Source organism: Kogia breviceps, chromosome 4, assembly GCF_026419965.1.
Source record: "Kogia breviceps isolate mKogBre1 chromosome 4, mKogBre1 haplotype 1, whole genome shotgun sequence".
NCBI lineage: Eukaryota > Metazoa > Chordata > Mammalia > Artiodactyla > Physeteridae > Kogia > Kogia breviceps.
The window spans coordinates 116,853,482-116,879,417 of record NC_081313.1 but is presented as its reverse complement, the minus strand read 5'-3'; the positions used below and the strand labels follow the sequence as shown (position 1 = coordinate 116,879,417).

Below are 25,936 nucleotides of genomic sequence, written 5' to 3'. Positions count from 1 at the left end.
GAGAAGCATACAGGGATGGCACAGGAGTGACTGGGTCCTGAGATGGCCCTTGGCCCCGCCAAGGGTGGGGATGGGGAGAGGAGGGGGGTGCTTAAAGCTCCTTTTATGGTAAGCCAGCAACACCTGCTCTCCCTAAACAAACAGTAAGCAGTCTTGGGGGAACATCAGTCCGTTAATGGGCATTTGCTCTGGTGATATTCCCATGGAATACACACGTCTTCTCTCCTGTTCCACACCCAGGCTGACAGCCCAGGCGGACATACCACAGTTGTCACACAACTACTCTTCGTGCCAAGGTCAGCGAGGCTCTCACCCTCCCCAGGCCAGGTACCCCAGTGTGCCCACGCTTGCTCAGGCTGCCATCAGGTGGGGCACTTCACCTTCTTGATCTTCCAGGGATCTACAGGCTAGGGCTTTGGACTCTCCATTATTTAAATTTTAATATTAATAATACGTATGATTATTATTATTACTGTGCAATAATATTATAATATTATTGTAATATATTGCTATAATATATTATATAAAATAATACATTATATTATTATTATATCATTATATTATTATAATATATTGTTATAATGTATCATATAATATCATAATATTATTCATAGTAATATTAAATAATAAATCCTTACTAAGTGCCAGACCCTGACACTTGGTGATACCTCTCTCAGGCCTCCCCAGGACGCTATGGGGGAAATCATTATTTCCACTTCACAGATGTAGAACCTGAGATGCAGAAAGGGCTAGTGTCTTGCCCAGGGTCACAGAGGTACCACCTGGAGGCAAGAGTAGGATCTGAAGTTGGACCTAGCCCAGGTCTTTCTTCCACCCTACATGTCCTGGACTTTCCTGATTAACTTCGGAACTAGATGTGCTGGCCTGTTGTCCCCATGAGTCACTGAAATATCCCCAACCCAACAGAGGGGCTCTGACCACCCCGGGATGAGCAATGACGGGGCACTGATCAGTGGGCCAGATGGGGTAATGGGGGACACAGAAGGGGAACATGGAGATGGGGTCTAGGCTCACAGGGCATGCAGACCACCAGCTACACTTACCACCTGAGAGAGGGCAAGAGAGCCCAAAGGGGGGGTCCCCGGAGCAGATAGAGGAAAGAAGAAGGAATTATTGAGCCACAAGCAGCACTGAGATGCCCAGATCCCAGACCAGACACAGGCTCACAACCCGGGACACCCACCTATCACTCCTCTGTTTGCCTAGTCGGGGCGGGGGGGTGAGGGGTGCGTGACGAGAATGCCTCTTGAGGGCAATCTACCAGTTGACCGTAAGGGGCTGCCTGGGGCGTGGCACTTCAACAGGGCTGCACTCAGGCTTACGGCACAAGGGGTAGGAAGAACATGTGATCTTTTAGCAATGTCTGGCATGGACACAGCTAGGGGCACACGTCTTATTTAACACATCCTAAATTCCCATGTGCCTCAGCTGTTCTTACTGCTCTGCTTGAGGGTGGGGACCCAGGCAGATCTCAAGTGGATAAAACTGGAGGGCAGAGCTAAGTCTAGAAGCCAAGTTGCCCAACTCCCAGGTCTGCTAAAGAAACACCGGCCAGCGAACAGGAGGTCTCGGGAAGGGGGCTGGAGAAAGGACCGGCCCGTGGACAACTCAGGATGAATCAGTGAGAGGACACACCCGCTCCCTGCCTCCCCAACTCACATGTCCATGCAGGTCCGTGTTGAGAAGCATCAGGGCACAGGTGAGCGTGTGGATCCCATCTATATCAGAGACGGTGGCACCCTCAGTGTGAGCAGCCAGCTCTTTCCCAACCCCAGGCTCCCACCTGCCTCCTGTGAGAGCCAGCCTGGAGGCCTTGGAGACAAGAAGAGGCCGGCCACCTGCCAACCACACATCAGGGCCCAGGGCCTGCGTGATGCTCCGTGTCCCACCCCCATTACAGCATCGGAGTCACTCGCTCGCCCCAGGTCAGGACCAACCCCTCCCTAAGAGGTGACCAGACCACCCTGGGCCTGTTCTAGCCCAGATTCCTGCCTGCTGTGGCCAAACTCATCTTGAATCTCAGACCCAGGAATGGCTCTGGGTCCCGGGCTATATCCCTTCCATGGCCCATGTCTCCTCTAATAACCAGCCTAGTCCCCCAGTGCCTGGGACTCAGGTCCATCCACAGGACAAGTCCTGCACTTAAGAGGACCCCAACCCAGACTTCCACACCAGGACTCCCACCACACCAACAATCAGCAGTGCGACAGGGCACCACGGAGAATGAGGACCCAAAGGACTGACTCCAGGACGGAGGACTTTCAGGCACAGGGAATGACAACGGGCAGGGCAGTTGGGAGGTTCCTTTTCCAGCAGACAGTCCCCATGCCACCTGCCATCGTTCATTCACCGATGTTTCTTGAGCAGGACAGAAGTGGCAGGTGGACCAGAGGTAGGGAGAAGCCAGGGCCCGGCTTGGGGGCAGGGGAGTGGAGCGAAGCGTACCTTCCGAAGTGCTGTCGTCAGGGTTGCACTGGCAGTACCGGCGGGAGAAGTGCGTAAGGACCCGCTCACGCTCCTGTGTCTCCCCCATCAGCGGAAAGGCCTTCAGGAAGGTTCTGGAGGGTAATGGGTAATGCAAGGTTGCTGAGGGCCTCCAAGAGCCCCTGAGTCAGTCTGAGTCCTCACTCAGGGTAGGACCCCCCCCCCCACACACACACACACCACCCAAACCTGCCCAAGGGGGCTGAGGCCCCAGAGCCCCAGCAGCTGGGCCCAGGGAGGCACCCTGACCCCCATGATGGCCTCTGGAGTGTGGAGTTTCAGCCCTCATCACCCTCCAGGGCCCTTCTGGAAGGATGCAGGGGACAGATTGTGAAGAGCAAAGGCAGACGAACACCTCAGTGCCAGCATCTGCCCCACCCCTTGCTCCCACCTCCATGGTTGAGCCATCCACACCACTCTTCCTCAGCCATTCCCGCTCCTCACTTGAGGTGCTACCAGCTGAGCCCCAGGCCCAACCTTGGCCTCCCTCACTCCCCCCACCCCAAGTCTGAGCCTCCTCTGCTGGGCAGTTCTGAGTCCCTCTCAAGGCCAAATTCAAAGGTCACCAGCTCTCAGGGGTCCCTGGCAAAGTATGCCAAAACCAGAGGGGCTGGGCGATGGGGCTGGGGTCCCTCACCTGGGGCATAGGCACACCCCTTCTTGGGAAGGGAAACAGCAAGCTGAGACAGTGTGGGCCTCTATCCATCCTGGGTTCATGAGACTAGTTTGTTCCTGATTTTGCCATGGTTCACTTGGCTTCTGTAATGCCCACTTTGCTTTATCCTCTCTCAAGCTACTTCTAAGGCACTCTGGGACCTGTGAGCCCCATTCTGGCCAGTCTTTACCCTTGGAGGCTTCCCAAGGCATCCAAAACTGCAGACCACTCTCTAATTCAATCCCAATCAATCAACTGCTATATAAAAATACTCCATCCGCCATCTAGTCTTCCTCCTTTCCCTGTCTCTCCTGTTCCCCGTTCTCTTCCCTGCATCTGGCCCCTCCCTCTTCTCCTCATACTCCGCTAGGACTTTCTAAAACCCATCCCCCATCCCAACCGTGGCCTATCCTACCTGGGAGTCATCCATCCCAGCTCCGGCTCCCCAGCCCAAACACCCCTTCCTCAGGGGTCTTCACCAAGCTCCAGTTAAACTCAGGCTGCCCCCAGGATCAGCCTCATTACTGCCCACCCTCTCCCCTGCATCTTGGAACCACGGGCCCGTCTGCTGTATCCTCTGCACTTCTCACACCAATCATTCCTCTGTCCCACAGCCCAACTTCAGGCCTCGTCCTCTCCCACCTGACCCTCTTCAGAAGCCTCTGGATCAAAGGCTGCCAGCACACCGCTGCCAGCACTGCCTCCCAAAATACTGCTTCACACCCAGCGCCTTCTGGGGCTCCCCAGGGCCTGCAGAGTCGAGCCTCAATCTATTGGGCTGGATACACAAGGTCCTCTCACCCAGCACTCATGCCTCTGATTGTGAGCCCGACCCACCCAACACCTTCCCCACCCGATCATCCAGTGTGAATATTCAGACTCAGCTCAGGATAGAGTAGCTTGCAGCCGACCAACACTTCCACTGAGAACAATGAGAAAAGCCAGACAAAATACATCTCTCTTAAGCTATCAGAAAACTGCTGACGCAACAAACACCAATAGGACCAAGATTCTGGAGAGGAGAGAACTGGGGAGAAGTGGGCTGATCTGCAGCTGCTTTCTCCCCGGGGACACTGCCAATCACGGGCACAGGCAAGAGGCAGAGCAATTAGTGGCTTCACGGAGCTGGAGAGACAAACTGGGAGACCTGAGGGGCTGTAAACATGTGGCCAGTTCTCCCTGTGAGATATCTACCAAAACCTAAAGATGTAATGGGTAGGAAAGCCTCTCTGAGAAGTAGAGGGATTGGTTTTTTTTTTTCACAGTCTCACCGCAATGAGGAGACCAAATTAGGATTTAGGACCAACCAAAGGGAGAGGCCCCAGTGAACACACCATTCTCTCAGTGGAAAGCCCTGAGGCCTTCACCCTGTGATCGGGGTGAACCCTGAGCCTTACCAAACTTCAGGGCTGCCTCTCCTCAGCTCAGCCCTGGATGGCTTAGGACTGCGCCTCCCTGCCCTCCTCTAACTGCCTAGCAAGGGGCAAGGTAAACCCTCTCTGGAGGAACACAATGATCTAGAGCCACTGTAATTCTATACAAAACGTACAGCATCTAATAAAAAAATTACTAAGCACACAGAGAAATAGGATATAAGATAGAAAGCCAAGAGAGAAACAATAGAAACAGATACAGATGATGCAGATATCGGGGTAAAAGCAGACAAGGAATTTCAAATAACTTTGACTAATATGTTCAAAGAAAGAGAGGGAAAGATGGGGAAAGTAAGTAGAAAATAAATCAAAAGATGAAGAATTCCCACCAGAGAATTAAAACCTACCCCAAAAAAATGTTTAATAAAATGAAATTTCCAGAACTGAAAAATAAAACAATAGAAGTAAAATAAAATAAATAATAAAATAAAATAAAAAATAAATGGGGTTAACAGCATATGAGACACAGAGAAAGGGTAAGTGAATTGGAAGCAGGTCCATAGAAAATATCCCAACTGAAACAGAGAAAAAAGAAGGGAAAAATACAGTTTTTAAAAGTGTGAGAGGCACATAGGAGGTGAACAGATCCCATACATGGGACCACCCACCCCTCAGCTCAGAGACCGCCGCCCCTCCCCAAGAGGGCTCTGGCCTAGGGTCTCCCTGCTGGCCCTGCCGCCGGGTCCGCTGGACACTGGGCTGCATCTTCCCATTCCCCACCCTCCGCTCCCTGGGGCCTGCACCTGCCCCTCCTGAGGGCTACTCCCTGGGTCCAAACACCAACAAGACCTGAGGGCAAATTCCATTTTGACTATCTCCTCCCTCAGTGACTGTGGGGAACTGGCCCACAGTTTCTCCACAAGTAAATGGGATGATACCCCCTACCTTACAGGGGTGTTGCTAAGATGCAGTCAGCAGGGTGCGTAAAGGGTGCATCTTGCAGACAGGAAGTGCTCAGTACAGGCAAGCCTTTTGGCCCTTTCCCCTCCTGAAGAGTCACGACTGCATTCCCACCTTCATATTTTCAGCGCCCGCCGCAGAGCCAGCACTCACTGAGTCTCTGCATTGCTGCTGCTCTCATGACCCCTTCCCCTCAGCCTCCCCAGAGGGGTCAAGAGACTTGTCCAAGGACTTGCACAGCAAGTTTACAGTAGAGCTGGCAGGAGAATCCAGATGTGTGACTGTATCGCCTGTGGGCACACTATCCCACCCCAGCCCCACTGACCTGAGTGCTCGGTCCAGAGTCAGGCCCGAGAAGTCAAAGAAGCTGAGGTACTCCCCGGCCACCAGCCTGCTGAACTCGTTGCTGCCAGGAGAGCAGGGGGTTATCCATTAGAAGCAGGGCACAGCAAATAGCAGGGAGTTCGTGGCAGTGGGCCCCTGGGGACCCTGACCCACCCACCCAGACCTGCCCGTTCCTCCTGCTGTCTCCCTTGCTGGCCAGTTGGGCTCTGACAGTTCAACCTTGAGCCAGGAGGTGGGGGAGTCAGGAAGGCTTCCTAGAGGAGGTGATGTCTCATCCAATACCTTCAGGAAAGGAAGAGCCACCCACGTGAAGGGAGTAGGAGGTGAGATGATGCAAAGTGTCCCCAGTAGAGGAAACAGTCCAAGAAGTTCCAGCAGGGCCATGTGGCTGGGGCTGGAGAGCAGGAATGGGGACAGCAAGAGATGAGGCAGGGAACCGGGCCTGAGGGCCAAGGCAAGGACTGGGACTTGATCTGGAAGAGTTTGAAGCAGGGAAGGGGTGAGTGAGATGGTCAGATATGTATTTGGAACCCTGCCTGTGGAGTGGAGGCCCACGGGGGTGGTAGGAGCTGTCCACGAGAGAGATGGAAGGGGTGGGCAGGAGGGATGTTTGGGTGGCAGAATCCACAGGACATGGAGAGGGATGGAGTGGGCGTGGGGCACGACAGAGAGGGTGGCCCCTGGGGTGATGCCCAGAGCCCAGGACAACAGGTAGAGTTAGAAGCACCCATGTGAGAGTCATCAGCCCTTAACTGGTGACTAACAACTCAGTAGGAAGGGGGACGAGCCCATGTGAGAGGAGGGGGCACAGACAGGCCAGCAGGTCCAGGTCAGAGATCTGAGGAGAACCCCTGTCAGGGTGAGATGAGGGAAGAGAGAGCCAGAGAAGGAGACAGACAAACAGCAGCCAGAGAGGGAGGGGTATGTTGTCCTGGAGGCCAAGGAAGAGAGTGTTTCAAGACTGGAGTGATGAATTCTTGCCAAAAAACAAAGCATATTTCCACCTGAATCCAATCAAGCCCCGAGCTCTCCCTCCTGTTTACAGAAACGTGTGAAGTAACACCATGAGGACACCAAATCCAAAACGTGGAAAGTTCTTCCGGACAAATGACTCCGTTTCTTCAACAAATACATGGCATTACAAAAAGGAGGGGGACTGGCAACTGCTGTTGGCTACAAGAGGCCTAAGAGACATACTGGCCAAATGTAATGCATGTACCTTATTTGCGTCCTGATTTGAACAAACATTTTTGAGACAACCAGAGAAAATTAAGCATAGACCGAATGTTAGAGATACTAAGGAATTTTTGTTAACTTTGTCAGAAATTATAATGGAATTATGAATGTCTAAAAAAAATCCTAGTCAGTTAGAGACACATACTAAATATTTATGGATCATATGATAGAGAGTCTGAAATATGCTTTAAAATATTCTAGCAAATGTGAGGGGAAGAAGCTGTGGGGGGGACGATCAAACAAGAATAGAAAAATATTGATAACTTTGAAGCTGAGCAATGGGTACATGGAAGTTTAAGATGTTACTTTCTCTGCCTTTGTGTACGCTTGAAATTTTCCTAATAAAAAGTTTAATTAAAGAAAAAGAAAGGAGTGACCGGTGTGTCAAGGCTGTTGAAGGGGAGAAAGTTGAGGCCCGGTGGCAGATACCAGATTCAAAGACACCAGGCCGCCACTGACTCTAGTAAGAGGGACTTGTGAAGGGCCCCTCCAGGGGAAGAAGCCAACCTGGAGGCACTGAATGTGCAGAAGGGGAGGGGACAGAGGCCATCCAGAGCAGAAAATAGAATTTTGTCTGTGACGAGGCTGGGGAAGGAAGTACGATTTGAGGAAGGATTTTTGTTTCAGATGGGAAAGAGTTAAGCACAATTAAATGCTGATAGGAAAACTCATGTAGAGGGAGTGGTTGAAAAGACAGGGGTGGGTGGGGATCAACCATAATGAAGGAGGATGTCATTAGGTTCGGGGACTATAGCCCAGTGGGAGAGGTGAGGGTGTGGGTGATGCGATTTGGGGGGAGGCCCAGGGAAGGAGTGCCCTGGAGGCAATGGAGGGTGGAGGAGTCGGGAGGGAGGGAGAAGGGGGGATCCTCAGGACTTCCCTGTGGCCTAAGCCCCAGTCAGCTCTGACTTGGGGTCTAGAGTCTGGGCTGCCTCTCTCAGCCTGGGAGCAGCTCTCTCCAGAGGCCCGGCCTGCTTCTGTGCATCTTGAAGCCTTATGTGGGTGTTGGGGGTCCTCTGGATGGCCAGGCAAGAAGGACAAGGCAGGTGGACATGCTGTTGGCCGGACCTGCTCAGGACACGCCAGCTGACTTCACAGCTGACTGTCCCCTATCCCTCAGGGCTTCAACCTGGCTAGTTCCCTTCCCCCAAGTCCAAAGACGGGGGCTTGTGCTTTGGTGGCTCCCGCCCCTTCAGCTGGTCCCAAGAGACACACAGTGAGCAGGGCTTTATGAGGGCCAGGATCTCCTTCCCCAGCTCCTGGGTTCCCCGAGGTCCCAGCCAGGCCCAGGTTCCCCTCCCTCCTTGGCCCCATTAGGTGGCCCACCAGCCCCTGCCCGGCTGCTCTGTCCTCACTACCATCCACCACGGCCCCATAACCACATGCCACATGCCACATGCCACATGCCACTCCCCCAGCCCCGAGGGGCCGCCCCGCCACACCTCTCCTCCCTCAGAGCCGGGGGCGCCCTCGCTCAGGCAGCCCAGAAAGGAAACAGATTTAGGGCAAGGCCCGGAATGAGATCAGTGGTAGGAGGAGAAGTTCTTGGGGACTGTTGGGAGCCTCCAGAACCAGGCCCCCCTGACAGCAGCCACCCACACCCCGCCATGGGCAGAGAAAGACACCAGGTTTGCCTGGGGTAGGGGTGAGGAGACAAGCTCACTTCTTGCCCAGCTGCCGGGCAACATCGCAACGCTGGAAGCCCTCCAGGTGGTAGAGGCGGCGTGCCAGCCGGCGGGCAGCTTCACTCACGCCTTGGCCCCCGTTGGCCAGTGGGTCTGCGCTGCCAGGCTCCAGCCCCTCCGAGCTGCTCAGCTCTGAGTCTGAGTCTGACAGGCCATCCTTCAGGCTGGGGTCACTGCAGAGGGAAGGTGGGGTTGGGGAGAAGGGGGTCAGAAGCCCTGGTTGGGGGCTGGAAGTTCTCCCCAGGCCTCTGAAAATCCAGGGGTCAGACCAGGGAACGAAGCTCCACTGCATCGGGACAGAATCAAGTCAGACTTTTAGAAAAGCCCTCAAAGGACATCATTAGATGATCAGCTCCCTGACCCCACCTTGGCTAGAAAGGCCTGGAAGGGCAGATGGAACCTCAGGCTGGGGGTGCAGAGGGTGGGCACAATGAGCTTGCAGAGGGCTGTTCACTCCAGACCCCCGGATGTCCTAACTTGCTTTGCCTCCTCTGGGTCTCAGTTTCCCCATCCGCTCAATGGTTCTCTCGGCTCCCAGCCTGGGTGGGCCCTGCCTCACCTGGCCGAGTTCAGCAACTTGTCCATGTCTTCCTCCTCGTCTTCCTCGTCCCCGCCTGGGCCTGGGGGTCCATCTTCATGGAAGCCATTGGGCACGGCCGTGAGAGACAAGCGGCTCAGGACATTCTCGGAGCGGCTGCCAGAGATAGAGCGCCGCAGAGGGCTGCCCAGCTCCCCAACACCGCCAGCTGCTCCCATGTCCCCCTCTGACCCCACGTCCCCAGTGCCCAAGCCAGCCCCTGGCTCAGGGCTATCCCGGGCCCGCTGCTGGATGAGGGGCGTGAGGGGGGCCTCGAAGCTGACGCAGCTGTCGCTCTCATCCGTGAGGCTCAGCACATCGAGGGAGTCCAGGCTGCTGTACTGTGTGCTCCGCAGCAGCTCCGACTCCACAATCTTCTCAAATGTGGCGCTGAAGCCGTCCCGCACATCTGGCTCTCCTGGCCTGTGGGATGCGAGAACCAGTCACCATCCTGCCAGGTGTCCCCCTTACAGGTGCTAGGATGGCACCAATCCATGTCTGGGAGCTCCCTGCGGGGCAGCGAGTGGGCATGGATCGTGTCCTGTTTGTTCTTTCTGCCAACCCTTGCTGAGCACACTAGGTGCCAAATGCTGGACTGGGTACCGGGGCACAGCAGTGAGAGGACAGGCGTGGTCCCGCCCCCCCCTGCCCACCGTGCCTGGCCCACAGTGGGCATCACTGAGCTAAATGAATGAACGTGAGACTCTTCCTCAGCCTGGCCTGGGAAGGGGGTGGGGGGCTGCTTCCTCCAGGCTCCCCTTCACAGCTAGTGTCACACAGGGTCATAATTTTGCTGTCCCCACAACCTGGGTGGTTCTTAGTCTGGCTGCCACATTCTAGCTCTCAGGCCTTGCCTTTAATGTCACCTCCTCAGAGAGACTGCGGGAGGCAGGCCCATACCACCCAACACACTGGCCCCTCAGTAGTGTCCATCCTCAGGGTACCTCTTCATTTCCTCCCAGCCCCTCTCAGCATGCAGTATTCTGTTTGTTCCCCTGTTTACACCTGTTTCCCCCCACCCACACACAAGGCCAGGGAGCACCCAGAACAGAGTAGGTCCTCTAAACCCTGCTGAGTGGTGCACTGGGTGAATAGACAGATGCCTATCAGCCCCACAGCCCACTACACTGCCTAAGCCCTTGCAGAGCCCTGTGCCGCCCCCGAGAAAGGCCTCTGCACCAGCGGTTCGCTCTGTCCAGGGTGCTCTTTCCTCAAGCTGAAGCCTTCCTTTCGCATCCCTTTCTCACGCCGACTGCCCTATTTATAACTAGGAACTGCCCCCAAACACCCCAGCCCCTTTTTCTTGCTTTATTTTTTCCAAAGCACTTGTCCCCTTCCAACATACTATGTAATTATCTATTATTTTTATGATATGTTATCTGTCTCCTCACTAGACCATAAGCTCCATGAAAGTAGGAATTGTTGTATATTCTGTTCACTGATGTAGCCCCAGCACCTAAAATCGAGCATCACACACAGATGAACCGAGGCCTCTTATCCACTGGGGAGATGCACAAGTAAGCAGGGAAAATAGGCAAGGAAGAGGACTAAAAGAGATAAAAATAGAGACAAAGAGAGAGAAGAAGAGAAATAAGAGAGAGATAAAAAAGAGACAGAGGAAAGAGATACAGAGAGCACAAAAAACAAAGACAGAGAGACAGAGTAACAGAGACAGAAAGTAACAGAGATAAAGAGACACAGAGAGAGAGAGAGAGAGAAACATAGAGACAGCAAAAGCAAGAGACACAGAAAAAGAAAGAAGCAGGCTGAGCCCAGCCCATTTCAGATAAACCAAGGCCCACCATTAGCAAAGAAGCACACCCCTGGTAAGCTTGAGGATCTGGCTATGCCCTGCTTAACCCCTAGTCCCTGGGGCTTAGCAGAGACGGAGCCATATTTGGAGGACTGGGAAGTGCCCCACCCCCTCAAACCTCTCCTTGGACCCCCAGTGCCAAAGTTTGATCCCTGAGTGCTTCCTGGAGAAATACTGACCTGAGAGAGAAAAGCTGAGGCCACAGCCATCGGCCACCCCTGTCCCACCAGGAGTTGAGATGGCAGCCTCATTTGGAGAAGGAAGTGGGGAAAGGGCAGAAACCGAAAAGGTGGTAGGATGCCCATCAGGGGGCTGGGATGGAAGTTGCCTTTACTGACCTCCAGGAGGAGGGGAGGGAAGAGAAGGGCCACTGCCCTGGCTGCCAGAGCAGACACCCAAAATCTGCCCAGCAGCTCTCTCTGCAAGGCCCATGCTGGGTCCTAGAACAACAAGACAGAGTCCTGCCCTTGGGGGCTCTCATCTCGTGTCAGAGCCAAGAACGGTCCCCATATCTACCACCCTCTCATGCACCTGAGCAAACCTGAGGGCTAGTTTTGACAGGGGCTTGAAGACCATCAGCTTAATCTCCAAACTTCCATCTGCCTCCACCTTCAGCCATCCTCCAAAATTATACCAACCTAAATACAAACAGCGTGCTCCAAGAAGCCCCAGCCTCCTGCCTGCCCCCATAGGCCCCACCCCCCATAGGCCCTGCCCGGAAGGAAACCGTCTCTTGACACACCCGGCACACACTGGCGTCTGACCCCACGTACTCACATTCCTGCCCTTGGAGACCTAGGCCCACTCAGCCCCACACATCCACGTGCAGACCCAAACGTGCAACTCAAATGCACAGGCCAGGCACACTGACATGCTCACACATCCCCATGCACACAACGGTACACACACACATGCATGCCCCACAAACACATGCTCGCACACCTCCTACACCCTTGTCTGCCTGGGCCAGTGCCGACAGTGGTACACAGTAAGCCTTCTATATGCTTTCTTTTCTCAGCCCACACTGGGGGTTTCTAGACATTCCCCTGCCCCATCCTCGCCTCCTTGTCCAACTGGCACCTCTAAGATGCCAGGCCTCTCCACCTCCAAGACGCCGGGCCTCTCCACCTCCAGCTGAGGATAATAGAAATGGGACTGTAACTCCAGGACGTAGGACTTACTCCAATAAGTAGGAGTTCCTGCTCAAACTCCCAGATGGCACTCCGGGAGGAGTAGCTGACAAAGATTAATCCACATAAGCTTACTCTCTTGAGGTCAGCTGCAGAATTGGGACATTCTCATCTCCAGGAAGCAGAGGGATAGGCCAGATGACCTCCAACATCAAGGCATTTTGGAACTCTGATGCCCAGCCTGGGATGGAGGGAGTGTGGCCCTCCAACCCCACATAGAAAGAGCCCACGGTGGAAGGGGAGGCGGGGGAGGGATGGATTGGGAGTTTGGGATTAGCAGATGCAAACTATTATATATAGAATGGGTAAACAACAAGGTCCTATTGTATAGCACAGGGAACTATATTCAATATCCTGTAATAAACCACGATGGAAAAGAAAAAAATTTTTTAAAAAGAAACAGCCCATGGTGAATAGGGGGGCTGGGGGGGCACAACAGGTTGCTGGCCTTTGAAATCTCTCTTATGGCCCTATCCTCCCAAAACAGGGACATAAAATTCCCATTTCACGTATGAGGAAAAACAAGAACCAGAAAGGCTAAGTGGCTAGGCCCAGGCCATGCAGCATTGGAGCAAATGTGGTGAGCCCCCCATCCCGAGACACCCACTTACCCCAGTGGAGGATCCTCAGTGTCTGGACAGAGGCTCCTGGAGGCATCGTCCACCTCCGCCAGCCCACCAGCCCTCCAGGGCCTGGACCCTGTAGAGTCTTCCAGAATGTTTGAGTCTGGCCCCAGGGCTAGGCCATTGGTGAGGGAGAGGGCAAGGCTGAGGCCATGGAGGGCCAGGTCCAGGCCCTTTGTATGCCCCTCAGTGTCCACCAGGGTGTCCCTCATCTCATGCCCTGGGCTGGTGTGGCTACTGTTCAGGTCCTCACTGGATGCCATTCCATTCTGGACCCCAGGCTCCTCCTCAGGCTCCAGGATGGGGTCGCAGGTGGCATCATCTTCCCCAGGCAGTGCAGGTAGAAGCTTATCCTCATCCATGGCAGCCACTGCTTCCACCCTGTGCTGGCTGCTTTTGGGACCCAACGTGACCTGGCAGTAGATGGAGAGAGAAAGGGGTGGATCAGAAAGAGAGGTGCTGGGGTCCAAAGCCCAGCAGAACCAGCAGCAGGCAGCCTGCCTGAGGACAAGAGGATGGCCCAGATGATCTTCGCAGGACCTCTCAGCTGGAGTCTGGGTTCAGGCTGTGGCCTCCTCACTGCCTTGCTCAGGCCAGCACCACTCACCTCTCCCCAGACCCCCAGCCACTGGTGTGCCCCAGTCCTACTTCCCTGTTAACTCTTACATATCTCTGTTGTGCCCTTCAGAATTAATCAAAATCCTCCGAGGAAGATCCAGTTTGGCAGGTACTAGGGAAGGGTCCAGGACTCCTCCAAGGCCACTTCCTCTCCCGCTGGTGAGTAAAGGGAACGAAACCCCAGGCCTACAGCAGCCAGCCACCTTGCCTCTTTCCATGTTCCCTTGCCCTGGCTCCAGGAGCGAGACAAGTGGTGACTGAAAAGATCTGGACTGGGGGCTGCCTTTAGAGGGAGAGTTAAGAAGGGAGGCAAGGAAGTCAACAGAAGTGCAGCTTTATTAACAGAGGCCACCCCAGAGAAGCCAAAGTGAGGCCCCGAGGAGGCGCTGTCCAGGGTGCTGAGTGGGGCGGCGCCACCCGGGAGACTGGCCGAGTGCGGGGCTTCCTCCACCGCTGAGCGCCCAAAGCCCTGGCTGCGCCGGGAGGAAGGAGGAGGGGGCCTGGGGTTCCCCTCCACACCCGGCCCCGGCCCCGGCGCTCACCCATCCTTGAGGAGGGACTCATGAGGAGGCTGCCACGGGGCCCTCCAGGGGAGAGCACTGGAAGGGGAGCCCCACTCACCGTGCAGCCTCATGGGGTCCACGTTGGGACTCCTCACTACTCCATCCAGGCCAGCCCCCTCCCCTCTGCCCTGCCCGGGGTCTGTTTCTCATCTGTCAAATGAGGAGACCCATTTTCCCTTTTTTAAACGGATCAGAACAAGCTCAATTTCCCAGAAGCTTCCTGTCCGATCTCAGGAGGGTCGGCAACTTACTTCCTCCCCTCTTTGGACCTCAGCTTCCCCTAGTAACCCCACTCTTCTCTGGAGAAAGGGTGCTGGGGGTTCAGGAGAGGCGGGAGGAGGAGAGGCACGCAGGTACAGCAACAGGAATTTAAGTGAGGCCCATACTTCCCGTACTCACCTGGTCCTAAGATTCACCTGAGGAACTTGTTAAAATACAGATAGGCCCTCCCTCAGGCCACCTGAAACAGAATCTATAGGGAACGGGTATAGTAATCTGTTATTCTTATAATAAGGCAAGTTTGGGAAACACTGGGTTAGACTCCAGGAGAAACTTCCCACTTAGAGATGAGCCTGGAGAGGAAGGTGAGTCTACTTCTCTGGGGGCTTCTGGGCCCCTGGGGGGAGCTCTGCCACCACAGGACCACTTAAGATTCATGTACCCCTTGGTTTTCAAACATGGAGTGGAAGAGAGCAGGCAGGACCGATGGGGATCTGGGGCCCCAGCCCACCCACCCTGACTGACTGTCACCTCCTAGAGTTTTGAAGACTGTAAGAGCATAAGATTTTACTCTAAAAAACAAAACAAAACTTCCACAGACTAAATAAAAAAATCTGAAAAGCTAGGCTCTAGAATATCTGGGGCCTGATCCTAGGACACTGGAGACCCCGAGGGGCTTGGCACTGAGTGAGGGATTCTTTCTGGTCTGCCCTAAATCCCTGCTGCTGCAGTTGCTATTTCAATCCATTCCCTCGGGTTGTGTACTCAGAGCAAGGAGAACAGGAAGTAATCTCCTCAGCTGAGGCTCCTTGGGGGTGAGGGGAGCATTTAGAAAGGAAAGAGGAGGGACAGTGGGGGCCTTTGGGCTTGCTGCCTGAGTTCTAGTCCTCTGGCTTGCTTTCTAGCCCACAGGCCTGGGTGAGCACTGGATCTGTGGCACAGGGTTTCAACCTAATTCCACCAGGATTCCTCAAGCTCCCACACCCACACATGGATGCTTAGCTCCCCTTTGGCCAGGGCTCTGCTTGAGCTCCCAGTGAGGCCTGAGATTTGAGAGCACAAGCGGCTTCACCCAGCACTCAGTCTACAACAGCCCCAAAGCCAGGGTTATGGACAAATCAAGGACCTCTTGGGAGGTCCCTACGTCACCTCCAACTTCCAGCAGCTGCCTCAGGCTGGCTCTAGCCCTACCTGCCCTGCCATGTCCTCCTGCAGCTGAGAGCAAGATGGAAGTTCTGCCAAAACCGGGCACGGGGCCGGGTCCTCAGCTTCTGGGGGTGGACAGACAAGGGGCACATTGAGCTCCACTCTGGGAAGGGGCCCAGAGTCCCTGCCTGGGCTAAAGGCCAGCTGAGCCCAGAAAGAGCTGAGCCAGGACCCCCCTCTCTTGCTGGGCCCAAGGGAGGGGTGCCCTTCAGGGCAGAGGCGTGAAACAATGCCCCAAGTCCTCACTCTGAATCACCATGTGACCTGGGACTCATCATTGTCCCCTCTGGCCTTTGTGAACCCATCTGCAGAATGGGGGCATCACCTCTGCTCTCCTTCCCCAGGGCTGGTCATGAATGATGAGAGGGCTGAGATCCAAGGAAAAACAAACTCACTACAGAGGTCAAGGAGAAAGGCAACTATGGCCCACTCTCTCCACTACCACATTTGACATACGGGGAGACTGAGGCACAGAACCAGGAAAGGCTTTGCCCCAGGTCACACAGTGAGTAGCTACCTCTAGACTCAGGAGTAGCCTCCCTCTGCACCTGAATGGCCTGGAAGTACAGGATGAGCCCCAGTTTCCCAGACCCTCCCTCAACATCACGGCTCAAATCCTCAACCAGAAGAGTCTACACAAAGCAGTGACCCTGCCCACTTCCAGCCCTGCTGGCAAGAGCAGGGGAGGGGGTACAGCTGGGCCACAGGGCACTCATGAGAAGGAGATGCCTACAAATGACAGCCCAGCAGTGGCTAGATCCTCTGCATCCTCCCTCAGCCAGAACCAGGCCCCTCTCTCAGCGGGGGCTCCTGTGATTGCCCTTGGGATAACCTTGGGCATAGCAGCCTCTTTTTCAGCACCAACCAAAATGGGGTCCATGACGGTAATGGAACCCAGTCCAGGGCTGAATGTCAAGCCAGCCACTTTCTGGGTCTCAGCTGTTCCTGCAACAACCCTATCCCCCTCCCCACTCTCCCATGGCAGCTGGAGTGAGTTGTGAAAACACAAATTATATCACACCCCTCCCTCACTGGCAACCCTCCATCAGCTCCCATCGCCAATCTGGCCTCCTCAGCATGGCCTAAAAAGGCTCTGCCTGAGCTGGTTCACTGCCCTCGGCCCATCCCCCACCCCAGCAGCCACACTGGCCTTCTTTCTGCTCCCTGAGCTCATTCCCACCTCAGGGCCTTTGCACCAGCTGTACCCTTGGCCTAGAATGCTCTTTCCCTAGATCTTTTTTTTTTTAATGGTTCTAGCCTGAACCAGTTTTTACTATGATGGCTTTATTTTATTCATTTATTTTTTTCAATCTTATTTATTTTTTATTTTTATTTTTGGCTGCATTGGGTCTTCCCCAAAGTGACCCTAATCCTTCTACCTACTTGCTCTTCTCAGCTTGGACCACCTAGTGCCTCAGATGGGACAGTCCAGGACAGTGGGTCAGCACCCTAACTATGCAGACAGAAATACCTGGCTTCAAATCCCACAAGCTATGTCACCTCAGGAAAGTTGCCTACCTCTGAGCCTCAGCACCCTCTCAGCAAAATGGCGGTGGTGGTGCTGATAGTATCTGCCCCGCAGGGCTGCAGGGAGGACAGAGGAGATGGCTTGGATGTGATGCTCAGCTCAGAGTCAGGTACAAGTGCTCAGGGAAGGGTGCCGGCTACTGCTTTTCCAGAACCATCTCTCAGGTCTGCAGGGGAGGGAACCTGTTGCCCGCATTGGGGGTGGAATGCACAGTAGAGCAGCACAGGACACCCAGTGGGCCCCAGCAGACATTTGCCCTGGGCAGCCTGTCAGAGCAGGTTCTGAGGCTTCAGAAGCCCAGCCTGAGGGTGGAGGCAGGAGAAAGGCTCCTGTGGGGACCAGGAGGGTGGGCCAGAAAGGGTGCCCCACCCTTTCCTGAGGCAGGTGAGGACCCTACAGTCCTGGTCCCACTAACACTCCTGCCCCAGACCAGGCTCCCTCCTAGCTTTCCACCTCAAAGGCACAAGAGCCACACCAGATGCAGGGCAAGGGCCAGGGGTCTAGACCTCCCTTAAAAGGCTCCCATTCCCTACAGGTGATGTTTATCTGGGATTAACCGGGAGCCCAGCACCAACTTGCTTTCTTCCTCTCAGCCTGGCCTTGGGTTGTGGGTGTCTGGAAGGCCTCCTTTCTCACGGTCGGGGCAGGCAGAGGTTCCTGGGATTGGGTGTACATTTGCATCTTATCTGCATGTGCCCCACAGCCTGCTGGGACTTTCAGGGGCCCATCTCTGCAAAGGTCATTCTTTTACATCTCCCAGCTTACTTCACTCCCCGCCCCACAACCACTTGGCACCTTCGTTTGCTTAACATTTGCATACATCTGCATGCTGCTTTGGAGAGCCCTCAACACTGATGAAATTCACAGTGTCTGCTGTCAAACCCCAAATAATGTTTATAGCTGGTGACTCTACCCCCAGTCAACTTCCCTGCAGGGTGAGCCCTCAGTTATTTGGGACCACAAAGGACTAGGCTGTTCTGGTTAAGCTGGCTGCTGCCTGTCTTCCTGGAACTTCAGCTGGCACCTGGGACTCACTCTGCTTCTTGAGCCACATTTGAGCCATGAGCCTGCAGATTGAAAGCTTAACCCCAAAAGCTACAATGAACTGACCAAGGGCAAGTCCTCCCAGCAAGTCCTGTCTTGGCTAAAAAGCCTGGGGAGGGGCAGACTCCAGGGGCTCAAACTCTGAGCAGCCTCCGCCCAGTCTGGTTCAACAGCCAGGAGAGATGAACCAAGAAATTTCATCCTCCCTGCTCCCTGCCCAATTTTCATTTACCCCATACTCTCTAGATCCTCACATTCTCTGTCCACCCTTCCTCTTCCTCTCTGCCTCCTGCCCTGAGACCTTCCTCCCCACCCTCTCCCCAACCTCTTGATTATGTCACTCCACATAACCTCTCCCTTGCTGAGTCCGCTCTTCCCCTCCCTCCCTCCTCTTACCCTGTCCTCTCCTGTCTGTTTTAGGGCTTCAGCACAGGGTCTGACAAAGGTTGTGGTCTCCTTGGGCCCAGTTGAAGGTGAGCAGCATATGGTGCAAAGTGAGCAGGTGTGAAAGGGTCTGTACTGGGACATTCCACCATCGCCTCCCTGTCCCCATCTTTGAAACTGGCCCTCCTATTCAGCCATAGCCCACTGATGGGAGATCTGAGGGCTGGTAAAAGTCTCACCCCTTCATGGACTGTCCATGGGATAGGAGAGAAAGAAAGGAGTCAGGAATGACACTAGTATTTCGACCCTGAGCACCTAGAAGGATGGAGTTGCTATTCCAGAGATGGGGAAAACTGGGTGGAGCGAGTTTGGGAGAGAAGATCAGGAAGAAAGGAGCTCAGCTTTGGACAAGTTGAGTTTGAGGTGTCCAGTAGACATGGCAGTCGAGATGCTGAGTGGGCTTTTGCAGCTCAGGAGAGAAGTCAAAATTTGGGATATAAATTTGGGAGCTGGCAGCATATAGGTGGTGTGTAAAGCCATAAGACTGGATGAGATTGGCTCAGGAGTGAATGCAGATGAGGAAGAGCAGCCATGCAAGGGCTGAGTCCTGAGCACTCCAATATTGTGAGCTGGGGGTCGGGGAGAAGGAGTACCCACGAGGTCAGAGGAAAATAGGACAATGGATGTCCTGGAGATCAAGGAATGTATTTCAAGGAAGAGGGAGAGACTGAAGGTGCCAAATGAGGCAGATGAGGACTGAGAATGGCTATTGGGTGTAGCAACATGGAGGTCATTGGTGACCTTGAGAAGAGCAGTCAGTGGACAACCCTTCTGGGGAGGTTTGCTGTAAAGAGGAGCACAGAGATGCAGTGGTAGCTGGCTGGAGAAAATGAGAGAGCCATCTTTTAAGACAGAAGAAACAATAACAAGATATCTGCTGAAAGGGACTTCCCTGGTGGCGCAGTGGTTAAGAACCCGCCTGCCAATGCAGGGGACACGGGTTCGATCCCTAGTCCGGGAAGATCCCACATGCCTCGGAGTCACTAAGCCCGTATACCACAACTACTGAGCCTGTACTCTAGAGCCCGCGAGCCACAACTACTGAGCCCACACACCACGACTACTGAGGCCCACGCACCTAGAGCCCATGCTCCACAACAAGAGAAGCCACCACCATGAGAAGCCCACACACTGCAACGAAGAGTAGCCGCCGATCACTGCAACTAGAGAAAGCCCACGCACAGCAAGGAAGATCCCACGCAGCCAAAAATTAAATAAATAAATAAATTTATTACAAAAAAAAAAGATATCTGCTGATGGAATGATCCACTGAGGGGGAGCCTATAATGCAGGAGGGGGCATTTGCTGGAACAGTGTGCCCTCCACCGCCCGCATTATAGGTTCCCCCTCTACTGCACAAGTGGACAGGATCTATTTGCACAAGTCTAGGGCTGGCCTAAACCAGGAGCAGGGACACTTCATCCGCAGCAACTGGGGAAGGCAGAGCAGTGGGTACAGATGCTAGTGGATGGGTGAACAGAGCACTGGGAGTCTGAGGAAGTTCTAACTGCTTCTGTTTTCTCAAAGAAGTAGGAAGAAATGTCATCAGCTTTGAGGGAGGATTGCAGAAGAGGGGCTAGGGTTGAAGGCAGAACAGAAAGAGTGTAATAATCATCAGGTAGGGGGAGAGGGGATGGACTTAGGACCCACGTGGGACTGCGGGACAGCACTAAGGACACACCCGAAGTTCATGGTTTTGAACTAAAAGTGAGACCAGTCAGGGCAGTGGATTTTCTCAGCCCCATTCTGCTGCACAGAGGGAACAGACCAGGCACTGCATTTAACCAGGGCTGGGGTTTTGCCAAGCAAGTATGAAGCAGTGAAATGAGGTAAGGGAGTTGGGGGTCTTCAAGGGAGAGATTATCCTGACTTTTATAGTGGCAGCTGCCTCTGAGCCGGCCCCTGCCCCCACCCAAAGTCCCTCTGCTGCTGGTACCTGAAAGCCCACCACCCACTCTCTGCTGTGGTTTGTGTGTGGCCTTCCCTCTGCCCTCATCCCACCAAGACCTGGGGAAGTGAACTTCCCATACGCTGTTCCTTTGACCCAGAAAGTACCTCAGACCTCACACACTCAAATCAGCATTCTCCACACCCTCCCCAAGCCATTGCATGACAGCTCTCCCCACCACGAGTCAGATAACCAGTGCTCATCGTTCTGCCTCCTAATCTTTCCTTACTCCATCCCTTCTCTCCACCCCCCACCTGCCATACCCCAGTCCCAGCAGGGCCACCACACCAACTCCACTCCCTCTGTGCACCGTACGCAGCAGCCTAGAACCCAGTGCACCAGCATCTTGTGCTGGACCATGTCACGGCCTCCTGACCATCCCTTTCACCCCGTTCGCCCCGCCAGTCCATGCCATCCTCCTCAGAGTGCCCTTCCCAGCACTCACATCTTCTTCATCGCTCCCCTCTTTAAAGCCCTTCAGTAGTTCCCCGTGCCCTTGGGGAAAGGGCCAGCTGTCAGCCCACATTCTAGGCCAGCTGTGGTCCAGGCCCCACCCCCTTTCTTCCTGTCTTGCCCCCCACTCCCTCTCCTCCCCCCCCACCCTGTGCCCCTCACTGCTTTCTTGGGGCTCCTTCCCCACACTGACAGCACCTGCCCTGAGTTGTGGCTCATCCTATCCACACCCCTGAGGCTGTGAACTCCTTGAAGGCCCCATCAGCGTCTGCTTAATCACCCTTCTCCGGCGTATGTTCTGAAAGGGGGGTTCAGTCAGTTTTGCTGACCTGGAGTGTGGGTGACCAGGTGGATGAAGCTTCTAGAGGTAGGGAAGAGGGAGGAACAGGATTGAAACAAAGGGACTCCTTAGCCAAGTGACCTAACTTAGCACCACCTATTATAGCCCAGGCTAATGACATGCGCCTGCTGATGGACACGAATTCACCTATGGGATATTCCTGCCCAAAATGTTTAACCTGACTCTACTCATGAGAAAGCAAGAAGACAAACCCAGAATGTGGGGCATTCTACATGAACACTGACCGGGGTTCTTTAAAACTGACAATGTCATAAGAGACTTCAAAAAAAAAAAAAAAAGCGGAGAATTGTTCTAGATTAAAGGAGACTAAAGAGACATAACTAAATGCAATGTGTGATCCTTTATCAAAAAAATTTTTTTAAGCTATAAAGAACATTACAGGGACAGCTAGAGAGATCTGAATATGGATTACATGAGATTAGATGGCATCATTAAATTTCTTGGGTATGATTAACAGTACAGTTATTATGCAGAAAAATGTTCTTGTCTCAGGAAATTCATGCTGAAGTATTTAGAGCTGAAGTGCTATGATGTCTGCAACTTACTTTCAGAAGTTTCAGAGAGAGAGATAAAAACAAATGTGGGCAAAATGTCAACAACTGGCAAATCTAGGTCTCCAGGTGAAGGGTTTATAGGTGGGTGTTCATTGTTCAATCAGATGTGACAAGACAAAAAGTTAGGGGGGAGGGAAGGAAGTGGAGGGAGACACTCTAAAGAGGGGAGCTCAGGGCCCCTGATGGCGCAGGAGTCAGGAGAGGGCAGTCCTTACTGCAGCAGACGGCACGCTGGGCTGTGGGCCTGGCCTGGACACCGGAGTCCTCCCAGGCCAAGCAGACACAGCCCTGGAGCGGCTCACCACCTAAACAGGGTCAGGCTTACCTGCGAGCAAACCAACTTAGGAGGACAGGGCCCTGCAGGAAACAGCCAGGTCCCAGGGAGACCAGCAGGGCAGCCCTCAGCTGGGACAGGACTGGCAGGAACAGGGGCCCTAACCCACCTCTGCCTGAACCGTAGCAAGAAGCTGGGTCTGGCCCAGGCCCACCCCCCCACCAAACACCCCTCAAGGGGTGACAGCCTGAGTGTATCCTCCCGTGTGAGGAGCCAGGCTAAATATGGAGCCCCAGACATAAGATGCCTCTCAAAACAGATTTTCCTGGAAAAGACCATCTGGCAAAGAATGTCTAGAGCATCGTCTGTCGCGAGAGGCAGTGTTGTTCTCCTTCAGGCCAACGTCCGGAACGGGAATGCCTTGATCCCAGCTCTCTAGAAGATCCCAGCTTAGTGCCTCAGTTTTCCCCAAGTTCACTCTCTTGCTCCAGATGAAAAGGTGCTCAGTCCCACCTCCCTCCTAACTTGCATCTCCAAGGAAGAAGAGAATGAGATTCGGGACAGAAGTCCAAGCTTCAAGCAGTTCTGCCCATGTGCAAATCCTGATTCTGTCACTTACTAACCAGGTGACTTTGAACAAGCAACTTTCCCCTGAGCCTCAGTAACCACAAAATGGAAATAATGGGCATACCTCCCTCTAAAGGCTGGTCTGTGTAGGAGAGTACTTAGCACAGTGGCAGTGCACGATTCTGGAAGCTGGGCGAAGCAATGTCCCCCCACCCCTCTCTCAGTCCTGTCAAGAGCAGCAAGTCCTTTCCAGGTAACTTTGCTCCCCTGCGTCATGTGGGTCAGGTCGGCTGGGGGAGTGCACACCAAGAGCTGTCAGACCAGCAGCAGGAGGGAAGCCTCTCAGGCTGGCATAGGGCACTCCTGGGACTACAGGGTACAAGTCACCTAAGCATTGAGGTTTCAGCCCCTGCAAAAGGCACCAGCAGGGGAGGCCTTCGAAGGGCATTCCAGTCAACCTTCTACCTTTAGTTGGGCCACCACCCACCTACTCATCCCAATGTGTGGGAATCCTCTGATTCAGGCCACAACCTAGGGACCTGCCATGTTTCCACCAGGACCAAACTTTGCAGTAGCCTCATTCAAAAGCCACTGACTTGGACTTCCCTGGTGGCGCACTGGTTAAGAATCCGCCTGCCAATGCAGGGGACACCGGTTCGAGCCCTGGTCTGGGAAGATCCCGCATGCCACGGAGCAACTAAGCCCGTGTGCCACAACTACTGAGCCTGTGTTCTAGAGCCTGTGAGCCACAACTACTGAGCCCTCATGCCACAACTACTGAAGCCCACGTGCCTAGAGCCCATGCTCTGCAACAAGAGAAGCCACCGCAATGAGAAGCCCGCACACCGCAAGGAAGAGTAGTCCTCACTCACTGCAACTAGAGAAAGCCCATGCGCAGCAACGAAGACCCAACACAGCCAAAAATAAATAAATAAATAAATAATTTTTTTAAAAGAAGCCACTGACTCTTACCATATGCTGGGGAAAAGGGTCTCTTGAGAGGGAAGGTGGGTATGATGTAAGAGAGGTAAGATGGGTAAGGGAGGGCAGCTGGCCCATTTTGCTGATTCAGAGATCACAGGTCATAGAACTTGCAGCATCCTTGAGAGGTAGGGTTCCTAACCTCCCAAGGAAGGAGTGGAAAAATGACTATATCTGCCGGGGCCAGAGGTTGGACTTGGAGATGTTCCCAATGCCCCTTCTCCACTCTCCCTCGAGCTGCCTGAGTATCACCCATTAAGCAGCTTTTGTTTCCAGGTCTGGAAGAAGGAGCTGGAGAACCCAGGAAAGTCCAGATGCCTCTCCCCAAACCCAGGCTGCCCATCTGTCCTGGCCAAACCCTGAGCCCTCTCCCTGCTCCCCATTCACCCACCCATCAAGTTCAGCCTGGCTTATCCTGAGCCTTCCAGGAATTCTCAGACCCACTTCCATTGTGGCTGGTACCCCCAGTTCTCTCCAAGGGCACCCCAAGATGGCCCTAAGTTTAAGGGATGGGCTGAGGCAGTGGGCCCCTGGGCCTGTGCAGAGACAATGCCCCCAGTTCTGACTCAGGGAGTCCCCAGGTCCTCCAGGGACAGCAAGAGTTGGAATACCTCCTCCTAGGAGGGGGGCCAGCTGAGCAGGTGGTCCCCACATCTGGACTCCCTGCCCCACCCCAGCACTAGCAGTGACTACAAGGATCCCTCCCTCCCTGCGGCTGCCACAGCCATTATGTGCCTCCTGGCCTTGCCTGATGCCTGCCACGCCCCCATGCAAGCCCTGCTCCAGCGGCAGAGCTCAGAGCCGCTGAGGCCTGGCCGCTAAGCCAGGCTGTCAAAGTTGCAAAACTGGAAACAGAAATAAATCTTCAAAGCTGCTCCCTGGTAAAGGTGGTGGCCAGCAGGCCTGGCACCCAACACCCCAGGTCCCTGGCCACCAAGCTCCCACTGGCACCCCATCAACGTACACATATATACACTCAGATTAGACAAATGGCGCGGGGGGGGGGCGGGGGAGAGATCAGGAGACAACTGGGCTGCCGGCCCTAACCCTCCCTGAAGGCTGGCCTGGGGCTCTCTAGCGGTGCCCTCTCTCCCTGGCCCAGACTCTGCCATCCCGGGCTTCCTCTTTCGGCCCCATCTCCATGACAACCGTATCCTTCAGATGCTCCAGCCGCCACGGAACTGATCTCGAAATGTAGCTTTGTTAGCAGACCCAGGCGGGTACGGAGGGCGGAGGGCGGCGCCGCCACCCAGCATGCTCCCCCCAACCCCAGCAGCCCCTCCCGGCCCCCAGCTCAGCTTCGGGAGGGGCGGGGTCCCGGAGCACGCTGACCCTGGGGACAGGGTGTTCCCGCACGGCCCGACTCACCGCTCCAGCCTCTCACGGTGGGGCCATGAGGAGGCCACCGCTGGACTGACCGTCCCACTCCGCCACCGCCTGTCGGGGCTCCCGCGCTCGCTGCTATCCCTTCAGGTGTCGGAGCGCGTCTGTGGAGAAGCAGAGCAGAGGTGGGGGGAGACACACGGCAGGAGGGAGGGAAGGAAGTAGAGAAGGAGGGAGGGAGGAGCGAGAAGGGCGGGGAAGGGCGGGGGGACTGCGGGCGGGGGCGGAGAGAATGGAGCCGGGAGGCGACAGCGGCTACGCAGGCCGCCTGCCCGCCTGCCCACCTGCCCCAGCTCTGCACTGAGGGCCCGATCGCGCGCCCAGACCCGGCCGAGAAGGGCGGCCAGCCCTGTCCCGCACCAGCCCGCGCCGGCCCTTTAAGAAAGTGGGGGAGGGGAGCGCTGCGAGGTTCCGCCCCCGCTCCTAGCCCAGCCGTGCTACAGCTGTCCTCTAACCCCGGGCCAGCAGACCGGACCCAACACCGCCCCCTCGGCGAGACCTTGGGGCCGCAGACCCTGAGCCCTCAAGAACCACGCTCCTCGAGGTGAAGGAGGGAGCCGGTCCTTGCCCTCCTCCGCTGGTCTGTTCGTGGTCTGACTCCTTGCCCTCCACACCCCCGCCAGCGCGCGCGCACACACACACGCCACACACACACCACACACACCACACACACACACACACACACACACACCACACCACACACACACACACCACACCACACACACCACACCACACACACCACACCACACACACACACACACACACACACACACACACACCACACCACACACACCACACCACACCACCACCACCACCACCCCATACACACAC

The 25,936-nt window shown here is 54.8% G+C and overlaps 1 protein-coding gene across 1 annotated transcript in view; it reads right to left on the bottom strand.

Annotated features, from left to right (window-relative positions):
* Positions 1 to 25,704, bottom strand: part of PSD2 (pleckstrin and Sec7 domain containing 2) — a 48,749-nt gene extending 23,045 nt beyond the window's left edge. The window contains exons 1-8 of the mRNA XM_059061262.2: positions 25,605 to 25,704; positions 25,091 to 25,209; positions 12,951 to 13,375; positions 9,319 to 9,759; positions 8,738 to 8,932; positions 5,819 to 5,899; positions 2,467 to 2,579; positions 1,681 to 1,739 (exon numbers count right to left, since the gene is read on the bottom strand). Coding sequence (XP_058917245.1) covers positions 1,681 to 1,739; positions 2,467 to 2,579; positions 5,819 to 5,899; positions 8,738 to 8,932; positions 9,319 to 9,759; positions 12,951 to 13,324 — 1,263 coding nt within the window. The 5' untranslated portion in view covers positions 13,325 to 13,375; positions 25,091 to 25,209; positions 25,605 to 25,704. The remainder of the gene's footprint in view (positions 1 to 1,680; positions 1,740 to 2,466; positions 2,580 to 5,818; positions 5,900 to 8,737; positions 8,933 to 9,318; positions 9,760 to 12,950; positions 13,376 to 25,090; positions 25,210 to 25,604) is intronic.
* Positions 25,705 to 25,936: the final 232 nt, after the last annotated feature.